This window comes from Balaenoptera musculus, chromosome 16, assembly GCF_009873245.2.
Source record: "Balaenoptera musculus isolate JJ_BM4_2016_0621 chromosome 16, mBalMus1.pri.v3, whole genome shotgun sequence".
Taxonomy (NCBI): domain Eukaryota; kingdom Metazoa; phylum Chordata; class Mammalia; order Artiodactyla; family Balaenopteridae; genus Balaenoptera; species Balaenoptera musculus.
Genome location: NC_045800.1, coordinates 2,578,057 through 2,593,591, shown reverse-complemented (window position 1 = coordinate 2,593,591; position 15,535 = coordinate 2,578,057). Strand labels below are relative to the sequence as shown.

At 42.6% G+C, this 15,535-nt stretch overlaps 1 protein-coding gene across 1 annotated transcript in view; it reads left to right on the top strand.

Moving 5' to 3' along the window:
- GLRX3 (glutaredoxin 3) overlaps nucleotides 1–13,985 on the top strand; it is a 30,497-nt gene extending 16,512 nt beyond the window's left edge. The window contains exons 5-11 of the mRNA XM_036828414.1: nucleotides 2,994–3,166; nucleotides 3,405–3,466; nucleotides 5,622–5,679; nucleotides 6,680–6,732; nucleotides 10,064–10,103; nucleotides 10,212–10,304; nucleotides 13,723–13,985. Of these exons, the coding sequence (XP_036684309.1) occupies nucleotides 2,994–3,166; nucleotides 3,405–3,466; nucleotides 5,622–5,679; nucleotides 6,680–6,732; nucleotides 10,064–10,103; nucleotides 10,212–10,304; nucleotides 13,723–13,773 (530 nt within the window). The 3' untranslated portion in view covers nucleotides 13,774–13,985. The remainder of the gene's footprint in view (nucleotides 1–2,993; nucleotides 3,167–3,404; nucleotides 3,467–5,621; nucleotides 5,680–6,679; nucleotides 6,733–10,063; nucleotides 10,104–10,211; nucleotides 10,305–13,722) is intronic.
- The last annotated feature ends 1,550 nt before the right edge of the window (nucleotides 13,986–15,535 follow it).

The window sequence follows — 15,535 nt, the reverse complement described above, 5'->3', positions numbered from 1 at the left end:
AATTCAAAAAGATTTTTAAGATACATATTATAAACAGTTTCATTCCGTACAAGTACTTATTTTATTGTTTATAATTTTTATAACTACACTTTAATAGGCTTTTCTGTTTCCCAGTATTTTGGTTTCTGTTACATCATGTCTTTCTATCACATATAGTAAATAGATTATTTTAGAGTTTTGGTATTCTTTGAAAAAACATCTACTTAAGGATTAATTGGGAGTCTTTTATTGTGACTGTGCCCTGCTGCTTCCTTCACTGATGCTGCTCTGATTCTGTTTGTCCTTTTCTGTGTGCACTGCTACACAAACTGTCTTTATCTTCAAACTGTTCTCTTACAGGAATGTACACGACTTTCACCCTCTTCCTTTCTGAGCCTGTTTAGTGGACAATTGTTTTTGCTTTTCTGGTGGTATGTTAGAGATGAGGCGTAGGCAGAGCCTCCTTTATAAAAGAATGGCCGTCAGTGCTCATGAGCTCAAGTGGCTGGTATTTCCATATTTTGCACAGAATTCACTTTGAAAGCACTACCGTCAGTAACATGCATTACTCCCTTTGGACACCCTTTGTGGAGTAGAGCTACACTTGATTTTTCATTAGCGGGCCCCCACCTTGCTTTCAGTTAATCAGAAAAACATGAATGAATAACATTTAAATTTTGCATCAAGGAGACCTTGAAAGCCATTTCAGGGTCTGCCCTGGAATCTACTTGGACTCAGCCCAGCCCCTGCACATTGCACATCTCTGTCTTCTCGACCTTCACTTTTGGGCTCTACCTAGAGAATGGTATGATGTATTAGGAGCCTGACATGTTGATAGGGTCGCAGTCGTCAAAGAATTAGATTATCCTTATTCTGTGCTGCTCAGGAGGACAGGAAAGAGAGGGCTCTCATGTTTTAGGATGATTTTCAAGAAGAGCTGAGATGTACATCTTTTTAAACAGAATGATGAATCCTTCAACATGCAGGTTAATCAAGTTATTTGGGAATTCTTGTATCTATTTCTGCTAACAAAGCTTTTAGCAAAGCAAAAGGTATTTGAACCACAGTGCAGAAATTTCTCCTGCAGTGAGAGTCATCTAACTGGGTTTTACTTTTTAAATCAGACACAAAAACATTGCAGGTTCCGCAGTGTTCTTTAGGGTCTCGTTGTTGTTACGTAGTGGGGCAGTTAGGCTCCTTATTCATGTCTTCTGTCATGAGCAGAAATGATTGTGGGTAGAAATGGTGGTTCTGGGACAGTTAAACGTGGTTTTTCTATTTTTAAATATTTTTATTGCATGCATGCATTTTTCCTAAACAAAGTGGGTGTAAACATTTTGTTATTAGAATAAAGCCTTCTCACTATTTTATCCTTAAGCATAACATTCCAGTCTGCCACTTTAACCCTTAAAAATGAAACTCTACCAATCAATCTTTCTAGTCTGCATGTAATTGCCTGAAGCAAAAATAAAGCTTTTTCTCAGCCAGTTACAGTAGAAATGAGTTAATATATTGGCAACAGAATAACCATCAGCAATCAGCCGTTAGCTGTTTACTAATGAACTCCCAGATGAATGAAAAATTTCAGAATCAGTGTTTTACTTCAGGCTGTACATGAACTTAACACTTCAGTTGTAGGAAAAGCAACTTATGTGCTATACAAATAAATACTGGTGCTTCATCTCAATGAACAGCAGGTCTAAAAATGTCTGGAGCCAGTAATAGATCCATGTTTTAATAGTAAAAGTGCTTTTTGCATGACATCAGGTAAAGCCTATTCGTACAATTAATTTTATACTGAATTTCATGGTTTGATTTTATTTAAAAATAATTGCAGATGCTGTTAAATCTTCCAGGAATTTTGAATCTGAAGAATAGGTTATTTTCCAGCAGATTACGACTGTGTTTGAAAAGAAGAATGATGGAATGTGAAAGGGTAGAGTACAGAGTATTGAAAAACAATCGGGAAGAATTAGCTTATAGAAAGAAAAATACTCTCTTTTCAGACAAGACTAATAGGTTTATAAAAGACTGATATTCACACTCTTATTCTTCAGTACTAATGTCATAATAAGAAAATGATGTCAAAGTACAGAACAAAAAAAAAGTATAATAAAATCATGGAACATACGATTGTCACTACAGTGCGGTAAAAATAAAATCACATTACATACTTTGGGGAATGTAAATAGTTTTAGAAAAGAAACTGTCAAGTTATGACACGAGATGAGAAAGAATACCAGCAGTCTACTGACAGTTCATATATAACAACAGAGAAGATAGCTTTGAAATTCAATGTGCTATATCCATTTTAGACTAAAAGAGAACACATTGCTTCTTGATTTTTAATTTATTCCGTTTAGGGATGGTAAAAATTGAGAACTATTGAAATGGGTACACAGGAAGTAGTAAAAGGGCAGTAGAAAGCAAACAGAATTGGGTTTCCAAGTATGGTCAAGTAGTAGTTAAAGATAACAATTGTAGAGCTTTTTCCTCCAGCCGGTGTTGATTCTCGTAGATTCACAGAACTGCAGAGCTGGGAGGGACTGTCTGGGCATCCACGTCAGTCCCCTGATTGGTGGGAAGGTGCAGGGAGGCGGAGGGGGCTGTCCGGGCCTGAACTGTGCCTCCCCTTGGTGAATGGAGCCGGTGCTGGGGCTTGAGGTCTCTGCTTTTTGGCCAGTACTGTTCTCCTACAACAAAAATACCTAATATTGAAGAGGAACTTCGATAAATAAACATACTTTTTTTTTGTTTTTGTTTTTTTTGTTTAAACTCACGAGTACTTTAAAAAGTTAAGCCATACCTGAACATGTGATGTGGTTCAAGGTCAGAGAAGGGGTTCTTGGAGTTTGTTTCCTCCTTACATACTATTCAGCCATGCTAATTAAATCATTGGTAAAATAGAGGCAGACATCTACGTTCAGTAGATAATATGTAATCTGAATTAATTTAAAATTGTGTGTATTTGAGAGAGAGAAATTAAGTTCCTGATTTTCTTTTTCTGTATGCAGGTTTCAGCAAGCAGATGGTGGAAATTCTTAACAAACATAATATTCAGTTTAGCAGTTTCGATATTTTCTCAGATGAAGAAGTTCGTCAGGGCCTCAAAACCTATTCCAATTGGCCCACCTATCCCCAGCTCTATGTTTCTGGAGAGCTCATAGGAGGACTTGATATAATTAAGGTTAGACTTGAGAAGACTGTACCTTATAAAGAATTTTCGTATTTAAACATACTTTTATAAGTGCTGTATTAAATCTAAAGTATAAATTTCTTAAGGCTCTACCTTTATGAATATGAATCTGAAATAAATACAAAATATTTCTGATGAGGTGATTCATTAATATTTTGTATTATGGCATGACCAAGGAGATTTATGTTATAATAAATGTTTCTTAAACTTACATGTATGTTTATTTTAGGAGCTAGAAGCATCTAAAGAACTGGATACAATTTGCCCCAAAGCCCCCAAGTTAGAGGAAAGGTAAGCGTTTTAAAAGTTTGTCTGCTATTATTTTAAAAACATTTTTAAATTTTCAGTTTTTGCATTACTCTTTCTATGTAGAAATCAGAGATTTGCTTTTGTATGCCAAAGTCATAATTGTGTCGTTTGCAAACTAGTCATGCAGACTTGGGAAGGTCTGATTTGGATTGGAGAAAATTCTGTATCAATTTAATGATTATGTAGAGGATAGTCTTTGTTTTATAGAAACGTCATTGTCACCATGGAACGACCAAATTTTAGTTCTCTCCATTTCGGAGCTGGGATCCAGTTGTCTTGGTGTTCAGGTTTTAGTAGCGGTTCCTGCTCACAGCCTAAAGCTGGCTTACTTGTGTTTTCTTCTGTTGCTGTCACTATCCTGGTAGAACACTGTGAAAAGTTGTTGAGTGTGGAAAGCAGATGCTGTGCATGGAGTTCGTGTGTAAACACTTGGGGGATTTCTCACTGCCTTTAGAAGAACTGTGGTAATTTAAAAATTCGAGGAGATTTTAGAGCTGTAAAATCTCTTTGTTTTATGAAGGATCTCAATCTGCTTTCAGAGACTTTATCTTATAGAAGGTTTGGGCTTTGGCCTGTAGGAAGACTTAAAGTTAGGATTTTAAATGTAATAAATATTAATTAACGTAGAGGATTAAAAAGCAATTTATTTTGAAATATAGCAGCATATCAGCCATTCATAGTCGGGGCTTGACTTTGTAAGGTAAAACTTCTGTTGTAATTTTCTTATTTAACATTTTGAGATTTTCTAAAAGTGTTTAATAATAAACACCTCATTTATCTGTTTTTGATTAATGAAGTAATTCTGATAGTTTGCATATATGTCGAGCTGACCTTTAAGTGCCACATTTTCTCAAATGATTTACACCCTTTACTACCTTTTAGGTAAGAAAGTGCTGCTTCTAGTTCCTTTGATACTCTAGTGCCTTCGGTTGGGTTTCTGCTGTACGGCCTGGGTGGCCATGGAGGCTGTGTGGCCTCAGAAGACTGCTGTGCTTTTTCTAATTTCTTTTTACAGATACACTTGTATTTGCTTTCCGTTTATTTTCCTCTGTGTTGAATACACTTTTGCTGTTGTTTTTGTCCCTGTCTTCATCAGACCTTCTCTCTCTTTTCCTGATGTGCTGTGTTTGTATCTCCTGTGGTTTCAGACACCAGAAGATAACTGGCTAGAATTACATAGAAAGTAATATCCAGTATATTTTGAGTAAAAATTTAAAGGGCTCCTGGAAAGCAGAGTGCAGGAGCCTGAGTTCCTGGGCTTGGCCATGTCTCTGTGGGTGGGACAGAGGGACCTGTTTGGTTCCCTGGATCCCGGTAGTTGGGTCTCCAGGTGCGTGATTGGGGTCTTTCTGAGAATTAGCTGATTGTACCACATGAAAGTGTATGTGACGTAGCTTTGTGCATGATTTGTGTGTCTCGTTTGTGATACCTTTTTCCTCTGAGGAGATTTGGAGCCATGAATGATCCAGAGCACGTGGAAGGAGGAGAACACGGTGCTGTGACCACCATTGTCCACTGGGGCCTAGAGGCCCTTCAGCAGCCCATTGTCCTGATGCGGACTGTTTCTGGACTCTAGGCTACATGCAGATGGTTAGCATTCCTGACAGCAAGTTAGATCATGAGGTTTGAAAGATGGTATAAAGTACCAAACATAAAGTCAAGACGAGAGCATTTGATTTTAGCAGCTGGTGTTGGTTGGTGCTCCAAGATTTAGCGCTTCTCCCTGCAGGTGGGACCTTGTGGGCGTGAAGAGTGTAGAGCCATGTGGGCCTCATGATGGGAAAGGGACACACACGTCTAGTTCTGGAAATTCTGGGTGGGCTCAGTCTATAGGTCCCTTACTGAACAATTCCTTACTGAGTTGGTTATTATTATTTTTTTAGTTCTGTGAGTTGATGGGCTTAAATTGCAACTTGAAGGCACATTCATTGCCTTAAAAAGCCATATTGTGTTTTACAGTGGCTCAGGGAGACAGTGAAATAAAGGAAAATGTCAGTGCGTTTGCTTGTTTAATGCCACTCAAAGCTGTGGACTCTCATCCTGCTATCTCTCAAAGATGTACGCTGCTCATGAAGCGGAGTGAAAGTGGTGTTTAATAATTTAGCTGAGCCGTTTTATATCAATTTTCTCTCTTCAGGCTCAAAGTACTGACAAATAAAGCTTCTGTGATGCTCTTTATGAAAGGAAACAAACAGGTAAAGAACTCAAAAATGGTTTTATTTGTAATTTCTTTTAAATGGTTTTATTTGTAATTTCTTCTGATGTTAACATCTGCAACAAGGGGACACTTAAATCTTTTTTTCCTGGCTTTAGCTAATGAAGCAGTAGTGGTAGCAGGAGGTTTTCCAGGCGTCAGTTGGTGCTTATGGAGATCAAACAAAGTGATCTACATTTTGCTTGACTTTATCATCAAATCTCAGTGGGGCGCATTTCTTCCTGCTGCCAAACTTTGTCAGCTAACGTGGTCAGCACTGTTAACACTGGACTGGTTCTGTTAGCTGTTGTCGCCTCCTGGAGTGTGCAGTTTGGTTCTCTACTTCCCGAGTTACACCTTTTATTTTTCTTCTTGGTGGTTATTTAAAGCAGATTTTTATCCTTTTTTTCCTGGAAGCTCAGGAAGTATGCATAAATTCTAGGAACAGAATCATTAGTGCAGTTAAGGTGTTTATGTGCTGCCAGGTCTTTCCCACAGGATTGGGAGTTGGAATCCTGGGGCGTGAAAAAAACTGTACGATTTTTCCATAACCTCGGAAAAGTTTGGTACTCTATAGTGTGAAGGTAGATTTAAAAAGTGGGAGTAGAAGTCCAGTTGGGAGTAGGAAAACAATGACCCTAATCATTGCAGAAAGGTGGAGTTGAGGCCGTCTGAGTGAAATAGAGAAGGGGCAGCAGAAGCCTCAGGGTTTAACTCAGGACCTTTCTGACCACAAAGGTTATAATGTTAGAGCACGGCTCATCTCCAGTGGTTACAAACCGAGGTAAGTCTAGGGGCTGTGCGTCTGGGACGACGTCTGGATGGGTCAGTCCTGACGGTGCAGGTCTCATTCCTCTGACGGCTCTTGATGTGAAGAGGCCCTGGGAGGTGGCCGCCTTCTGCAGGTGCTATCCCCCTTGACGGAGCATTAGATACAACCATGCTCGTGGGCTGTGTGGGAAATGCAGTGCATACTAAAATTTGTTTTTTTCTAAATTTAGGAAGCTAAGTGTGGCTTCAGCAGACAGATTCTGGAAATACTAAATAGTACTGGGTAAGTAAATCTTGTTTTCAAATGGTATATTTTAAGAAATTCTAACTTTTCAGTTCTGCCACTGATGCTTTTCAGTCGTTATATCTGTTCATATATTTTTATCTATTTATTTTTGCTGTAACGTTTTGCGAATGCTTTAGCTTAGACCACAGCAGAGTTTTCTGGCCAGTGTCCAACCTATCGGTAACATAAAGGAGGTATTCTGGCAATCAGCAGAATAACTCTTTGTCTACTTTCCCAGAGGAAAGTTGATAACTGAGTTCTTACCATGCATAAAGATATTTTAGGGAAAGTGTATTATAGGCTTTTAATTTTCTTTAAAAAAAATTCTAGTTTCCAAATAGTTCATGAAACTGATAGGATACATATTAAGATGCATTATCTGGATCTGAGAAATAGGGTAGATTACATTGCAGAGCTCATGCTTTTGCTGTCCTTAGTGATGGAGCTGCCAGGTAAGAAAATTGTAATTGAGTTTTGTGGTTAAAAACCAAACCACTTGGGACTTCCCTGGTGGCGCAGTGGTTAAGAATCCGCCTGCCAGTGCAGGGGACACGGGTTCGAGCCCTAGTCCTGGAAGGTCCCACAGGCCGTGGAGCAGCTAAGCCCGTGAGCCACAACTACTGAGCCTGCGCTCTAGATCCCGTGTGCCACAACTACTGAGCCCACGTGCCACAACTACTGAAGCCCACACGCTTAGAGCCCATGCTCCTCAACAAGAGAAGCCACTGCAATGAGAAGCCCACGCTCGCTGCAACTAGAGAAAGCCCGTGCGCAGCAACGAAGACCCAATGCAGCCAGAAATAAATAAATAAAATAAATAAATTTATTAAAAAAAAACGAAAACAAAGAAAACACCAAACCACTTGTTTGGAGATACTTAGCACATGTTTTATGGGGTTGTCAAATGTTTCTGCTTATTTTTCTTCCCTATTATTTCTCAACTGCTTCTTTTCAGTATTGTAAGGATTCTAACCGTAGCTCTAAATAGAGTAGCCGACCCTGTGAAGTGACACGGAAAGTCATCTCCAAAGCATTTGGGCATTCGTGGGCAGGGTGGAGTAGCACAGGTTCAAATACAACTTTAGGGACCAAAGAAGAAACACAGTTGTTCTCTTCAAATGATTGTGACATTTCACAGAGGAGAGTCTAGTCACTTTTGTCCCGTGGCCTCCAGCTGCCTCGTTTCCACCCCGCCCCAGGAGGCAGGAGAGGCCGGCTTGGCTTTGGTCGTTTTTTTACGCCCCCTTTCTCTGTCTTCCCTCTGCCACAGCTCCCAGTGAGTCGCCCTCAGGCCACCTCTCCCTAGTGCCAGTGTGTCCCCTCAGATCCTGAGGCCAGGGTAGGACAACCCTAGGTCCATCACCGCTCAAGTATTTGGTGGAAAGTCTCCATAACTTTACTTTGTGTCCCATGTCTGTCTAATCCTGATTGGATTGGAAGCACCAGTTAACCCCCAGTGGAGCGCCTTCTTTGGGAGAGAGTGCCCTCCCGGCTCGAGACTGGCTAAACGCCTCCCAGGCTCTGTTAACTTGAGTGGACCGCGGTCTTGCTGAGAGCCAGTAGAATGTGGAGGAAGCTCCTGGTGCTTTATTCCTTTCCTCCGTTCTTGCACGTGTCTGTTCCTTCCCTAGCCAAAATACGCGTGCCTTGAGGGGCTGAGTACCTAGTGTGTATTGGGTATGAAAAGCACCCTTTACAGTGAACTTCTAGGAGATGTATTGGCTGCTGTGACTCTATATACCTATGTACATTTAGGCTCAGCACTTCTTAGATCCTTTATAGATAGTTCCAGAACTCATTATTTGTATCGTACTGTGTCAATTAGGAGATCTGCCTCCTTAGTTCAACTTGAAGGGAGACTTACATTGGGTGATTCTTTTTTTTTTTTTTTTTTTAAATCATTTTTGCTCTTCTTTCAAACATTCCTCTTTTGGTACTTGCTGCTGATTATCCTGTCAGTTTATTTTTTTGACTGTTTCCTGCATCATGGACAGTCTTCTTTGGAACTTGTTTACTCAGTAAACAAGATTTCCCTATGAAGATGGTTTTGGTTTTATGGAAAACAAAATTTGTTTCTTTATATGTGGCATTTTCTTTGGCCAGTTTTTGGAATCGCACATGTACCCACAGTCTCCCTGCAGGGATTCAGTCTTACATTCTTACTAATTCTTTGATCACCTTGTAATGAAATCCTCCCCGAGTAGATGTGGTTGAATTTTCATTAATTTATACAAGTAGTGTTCATTACGCGGCATAAAGCCACAACACTTTCACTGGTTTTGCGCATATTGAAAATAGCACATGGGACTGCCCTGGTGGCACAGTGGTTAGGAATCCGCCTGCCAATGCAGGGGACACGGGTTTGATCCCTGGTCCGGGAAGATCCCACATGCCACGGAGCAACTAAGCTCGTTCGCCACAACTACTGAGCCTGTGCTCTAGAGACCGCGAGCCACAACTGCTGAGCCCATGAGTCACAACTACTGAAGCCCGCGTGCCTAGAGCCCGTGCTCTGCAACAAGAGAAGCCACCGCAATGAGAAGCCTGTGCACCGCAACTAAGAGTAGCCCCCGCTTGCCGCAACTAGAGAAAGCCCGCGCGCAGCAACGAAGACCCAACACAGCCAAAAATAAATAATTAAAAAGAAAGAAAAAAAGTATAGCATGTGTGTTCTGTGATAAGTTTATTGCTGTGTGGAAGGCACATCTGCAGAGGGTAGAGTTGGTTGGCAGTGTTTTTTCCCAGCTGGTGAGACCCCAGCCTCCATCCATGGGCACCAGCAGGGCTGCTCCCTCCTGCAGCCTGAGCAGCTGCCAGTAGGTTAGGAGGCAGCAGTGCCGAGGGTGCTGGAAATGGAGCGAGGGTGTTAACGACAGGCCTGCATCAACGCTGAGGCTAACCTGAACTTGGCAAACTGCAACTGGCCGCCTACTTACGTAAATCAAGTTTTATTGAAACACTGTCCTTTCATCTCTGCCTTGTCTGGCTGCTTCTGTGCTTCACAGCAGAGGTGAGCAGTTGGAGCAGAGACTGTATGGCTTGCAGGGCCGAAATGTTTACTCCCTCACCCTTTACAAAAAGGTCACTGACCCCTGTCTAACCTGATATTGTGTAGAGAAAACTCCAGATAAATTGGTGTCTTGGGATGACTTATTCTGTGTAGTACCTGACAGATTAAGAAGTAAAATAATTTCTATTTTTCCACAGTAAATTTTGTTAGCAACAAAATAGTTTTACTTCTCTTGACTGTTTTTGAAACACCAAATAGTTCTTATAATTTTTGTCTAGAACTGTATTTCTTGTTAAAATGTTTTCTCCTTTTTTGTAGTGTTGAATATGAGACATTTGATATCTTGGAGGATGAAGAAGTAAGTTCTATGTCTTATGTTTTGTCCTTTGTCTTAGTTTTAATCATTAGGATTATCATTTAATCCTAATCTGACAGGAAGGTTTCAGGGTCCCTGTTGTTTCCGTAGGTTCGGCAAGGATTAAAAACTTACTCCAATTGGCCGACATACCCTCAGCTGTATGTGAAAGGGGAGCTTGTTGGAGGACTGGACATCGTTAAGGTGAGGTTGGGATTCGTTCGTCTGGGAGCCCAGAGAACTGAAAACCCGGGCGCGTTTCAAAATTATCATTTCATTGGGGTTGTCCTTGATGTTCTTTTCTGGCCTCATATCTAATCACTTCTAGACCAGCATTACCATCTCTACGACCATAATATCTTGTTGTTCTCTCAGCTCTCACCTGATCCGGGCAAATCAGCCCCCTTACTGTGTGGCCTTTCCTGCCACGCTGGGTCCTTTCAGAACCTCCTCCAGCTCTTGCGGGACTGCTGGCCAGGGTCCAAAGTGTGACTGGGCATTCAGACCGGCTCTGGGTGTGGCCGAGCTCAAAACTTGATTTGTTCACACTGTACGAAGTTCTTCCATGTTTTCAGCTTTTCTTCACCCTGTCTCTGCTCTGGATTTCCGTGCATATCTCATATTGAAATATGCTTTCTATATCCATCAGGGCCTTTCTCTGTGAATCATTTATAGATTTTTTTCCAGCCAGAAGTGTGTGTTTTGCTCCTGCTTCTGAAGTTCTCCTGTCCTTTTATATTTATATTATCATAATTATATTATTTTCTGGTGTCATTTTATTTTGCTTTACTCACATGCACTTGGGTGATGGAGTGAAGAGCACCAGGCTGAGGGCCGGGGGCCTGAGACCTAGTGCTGGCCTGGCCCTGCTGGCTGTGTCACCAAGGCCTGAGGTCATCTCCAAGTCCCCCTTTGATTCTCAGATGCTAGAACACTGGAGAACTCTGTCAGATCGTAAGCATGTTTCAAGGACGCTGTTTCTTATATGTCTTTGATGATGAATTTCCTTCTTTGGTTTGCTTTAAGTAAATTCTAACTGAATTTTAAACGAACATGGCTTTTCTCATAGAATTTCAAGTCCAGAACTTAGGGCACCCCTACCTGGTAGCACCTGTGTGTTCTGGTGCTCTCCTGATTAGCCCAGGACCCCAGAGGGCAGCTGCAGCTTTCACGTCCTCAAACCCTACCCCCGACCCAGGCCCACCCTGGGCATCATGGTGTGGGAGGAGGGTGGCAGTGGGTGGGCACAGGAGGGCCTGGGCAGGAATGCAGGGCTCTGCTCCAGAAGTGCCAGCCTTCACGAAAGGCGGATGGTGGAGCTGCCGGGGCTCAGGCCCTCCTCAGCCTCGCCGGTTAGAGGATTTTCCCTGAGGTCAGATCCCTGGTATTTTAAGTGGAAAGCAAGTGGTAAGTACTGCTGTCTCTAGTTATAAAATGAAAGTTTTTAACTCATGCTTTCGTACCGTGAAAGAACTCTGGCCCAGCCCTGAGTGCCGGTAGGTTTTCTGAACACAGGGCCACGGTTTCATCTGCCCAGATTTTGTCTCCTGCCCAGTTCCAGGTTTGACATCACACTTCTTGAGCAAGCCAGTGAGGCATTTCCCCAATAAACTGTCTCATTCCTGGAGGGAAAAAAAAAGGTTTAACATAGTAGCTTTTGAATAGCCCTGAGGCAACAAAAATAGATCTGCATTTGTTATTTTATATCTATTTTTTATTTTTGTAAGACACAAACTGTGTTCCGACCGGAATACCCTTGAGCCTGTTCTTGTCTGAATGTTTGATAGCCTGTACCTCAGCCACTGGTAGCCCTTGGGGAGATACAATCAATAAATCTCATTTAATTCTAAGGCTGAGCTGCATGGGCACCTTCTTTTTAGGTATATAACAGGTTGTCCGTTATATGACTTTCTGTGTCCACCTGCTAAGAACTTACACACTTGGAAATGTGTGATGGTGTTAACATGTTTCTTTGAGGAGATAACTGGGAATAGCTGTTAGGTTGCCATTTTGGTCTGTTTCTGGCAGAGGTCAGTTCTTCACCTTTGGGTCACTTAAAGCAGTGGTCCCCAGCACTTTTGGCACCAGGGACTGGTTTCGTGGAAGACAGTTTTTCCACGGATGGGGTCGGGGGCGGGGTGGCGGTGGGATGGCTCAGACGGTGACGCGAGCGACGGGGAGCGGCAGGTGAGGCTTCGCTCGCTCGTCCGCCGCTCGCCTCCTGCGTTGCGGCCCGGCTCCCCCTGCGTTGCGGCCCAGCTCCTAACAGGCCTCGGACCGGTACCGGTCCGTGGCCCAGGGGTTGGAGACCCCCGACTTCAAGCCTCAGCTGTGTTGCCAACGGGTTAATCCTGACTGCGCTCAACAGGAGCCGTGAGTGCTGTTTTGGTTGAGTGGGTGATTGAATGAATGAATTACTCGGTGACTCAGTGACTCCATCAGGCTAATGTCCTGAGAAAAATATCTACTAGTTAATACGTACACAGTGCGTTAATGTTACCTCTAAAGAGTGAACGGTTCCTCACCGCAGACTGTTGGGACGCAGAAACAGCTGAGAGGCAGAATATTTAGATCCGGTTGCTGTTTAGCCCACTGGCTCACAGCCACCGTGGCGTCCGGAGGGCCTGCACCACGCCAGGCAGGCCCCTCAGGCTCTCCGTGTAGGCCGCCACGTCTCATCCTCCGGCGGGTGACGCAATGGACAGAAGTTAGGGGAGCTGTGTGCCCTGTCGCAGCCAGGGAGCCGTGGCCAGATTCCACCTGAGGGCCGCCCGGCCCACCCACCTTGCCGCGTGGCCTGCTGCCTCTGAGTGGTGTGCTCTGAGAGGCCCTGCTTGGCCTTTTGGCGTAGCTGGACGTCTGCTTGTTAAATGGGTAGAAGATCCCAAGACCTTGCTGTCTGAGTTTGTGTGACAGGATCATGCCTGTTTGGGTTCAATCCAGAGAGCAGTGCGAGTGGATTTCAGTGGTTTTATTCATTGATGTTCATGCAGCTTAGGAAGAACCTGAAATGTTCTATCAAATTAAGTGTTTACCTTAAACTAGAAAATCTTATTTATCCTCCATCGTCATGTTTTAAACTTGATGGCTGTATTCCATATTTTAGATCTGGAAGAGGCACAAAAAACTTTCTGAATTACTTCATCTCTTTCATGGTTTCTGGCCTTTACATTTACGTACTAGTACCATGGCTTTTCCAGGTTTGTTTGAAATAGTGAAGCCTGTTTACCACCTGTAGGGCCGCAGGTGTCATGTGCATTGTATCTGAGTGGACCTTAATATCACAGCGTTTCTTTTTTCAGTCACTCAAAGTTCATTTTCCCTGTTCATTGCTGTTGTTTAATAGGAAGCTTCATCGTGTTGCTCTCATTGCTGTATTCGCTAATGCTAAAAAATCTGGTGGTGTTCGTTTTAGAATGCCTTTTAACTTCAATTTTGTACTGATAGTGTGCCCAGTTTTTATGGCATGATCCTTTGTTCAAGTGTGTTGGTGGACTGGAGTTTCATCCAATGAGGTGTTTCTTTGGGTTCTCTGATATAGATGCAATCTTTCATTGTTTAGATGTTTTCATTTTTTATACATACGTATGCATGATATTATTGTTTCCTTTTTTATTTTTAGGAACTGAAAGAAAATGGTGAGTTGCTGCCTATACTGAAAGGAGAAAATTAATAAACGTTAGACTTGGTGCCCAGCTACTGCAAGAAAGCCTTCATTCCGGTGGAGCAGCTCATGATTTAGTCCTCAGAAGTGGGCTAGGAGTAGAAAATGCTCGTCCCCAGTTACGCTTTGTGTATTTCACAAGGTTGGGCTAAATAAACGTATGTGACGTTTCTTCCACCAAAAACAACGCAATAAACACCTTCAAGTTCAGTTAAAAATAATTGTGTAAAAAAGTGTGTCTTTACAGTGTTGTTAGACATATAGTTACTGTAATTAACCCACTTTTCATTTCTTATTCATCATATGTGGGCATCTTGAAGCAGTTAAGGAATAGACAGTCTTCAGAGAGTGGAGAACTGTGAGAGTCTGAACCACAGCAGCATTTAGAGCCACTCATAGACCAAACCAGTGGCTCCCCTCACTGGCCGAAGATCTCTTTGCAGCTCAGAAAATTCTGCTGCAGACCTTGTCCTGACAGCATCACTGAGCTGGGCCCTGGTGCGGTCGCAGTGGCAGTGTCAGGCGTCTGCAGATTGAGGACCCGTCTCAGAAAGCCCCAGCAGCGCAGTACCAAGAAACGTCTGAGAGGAAGGTGACTTCTCAGTGGGTGTGTCAGCAAGGCTTCTTTCGTAACTTGTACAAGGATGGTAGCCTGGCAGAGAGCAGAATGGTGTTGTCGAGTTGTGCGTTACACATCACAACTTATTTTAATCATTGTATTGAAAGTACTGATTTAGCCCTTAAGTATGTTGAGAACATCCAGAATTCCATGAAAATTTCAATAGTATTTTTGATCCTGAATCCAACGTATTGAAAAAACAGTTGCTTCAGTAGGCCTGTGCTGTGCATGCCTTAAACAGACGGTTGAATCCACTGTCATGGTTCTTAGACTTTTCTGGTACCTGTGGCACATGTTAGCCTCGTTGAGTTTTCCCAGTGTCGATCTGAAAACTGTCTGGTGGTTGTAAGGAAAGGGGTGCAGAGGCCAGCAGTTTAGGTAAGAGAAACAGGAGGAAATGCAGGTTAGCCCTTCACCCGGGCGCTGGCTTTTCCTGTCTCTTGAGCGACAGGCCATTTCTCTGCTTTTTGGTTGTGTGGAGAGGAGGGAGCTGATGCCCTGGTGTGTGTTACAGAGGACATCTGCACGAGATCATAAAGGTGGCCGTGGCCTTGCTTCCTGCCTGGAGGAGGACACCATCATGGTGGATATTCCTGCCACTGTGTGTAATCGGGTGGGTCTCTTCTGGGCATTAGTCTATGAACTACATTTTTCCATTTAAAATGAAAATAACTGTATAAGCAAACCTTTAAAATGCAGATGGAAATGGAATTTTGACTGAAATTTTATTAAGCCATTGGCTTCAGGGATGTGTGTGGCTCACAGAGGGGTCCCTAATTCCCTTGTGTGCTTTATCCTAAACCTAAATCGTCTGCACGCCGCTTTCGTGATTTCTGCTCTCTCCACGAGTGCTACCTGCCCTGGTACATTTTCTACTAAGTCAAATTTTAACCTCACCTTATCCCAAGCAACAGTGTCTTTGCTATCACAACAGTATCTTTACTAGTTTTTTTTTTTTTTTTTTTTTTCACATTCAAATAAACAAAATATATAACTTTTAACAAAAACGCCGACCTCCAATTTGGGAACCGCCCTTCTGGCCAGAGGTGTTGCTCTGATAATGTAAGATGCTACATGCATTTTAGGACAGCCTTCCCTTCCTTCAGGTGACTCTTGCATGATGAAAAACTTGACGGTGTCATCTTTGGTTGA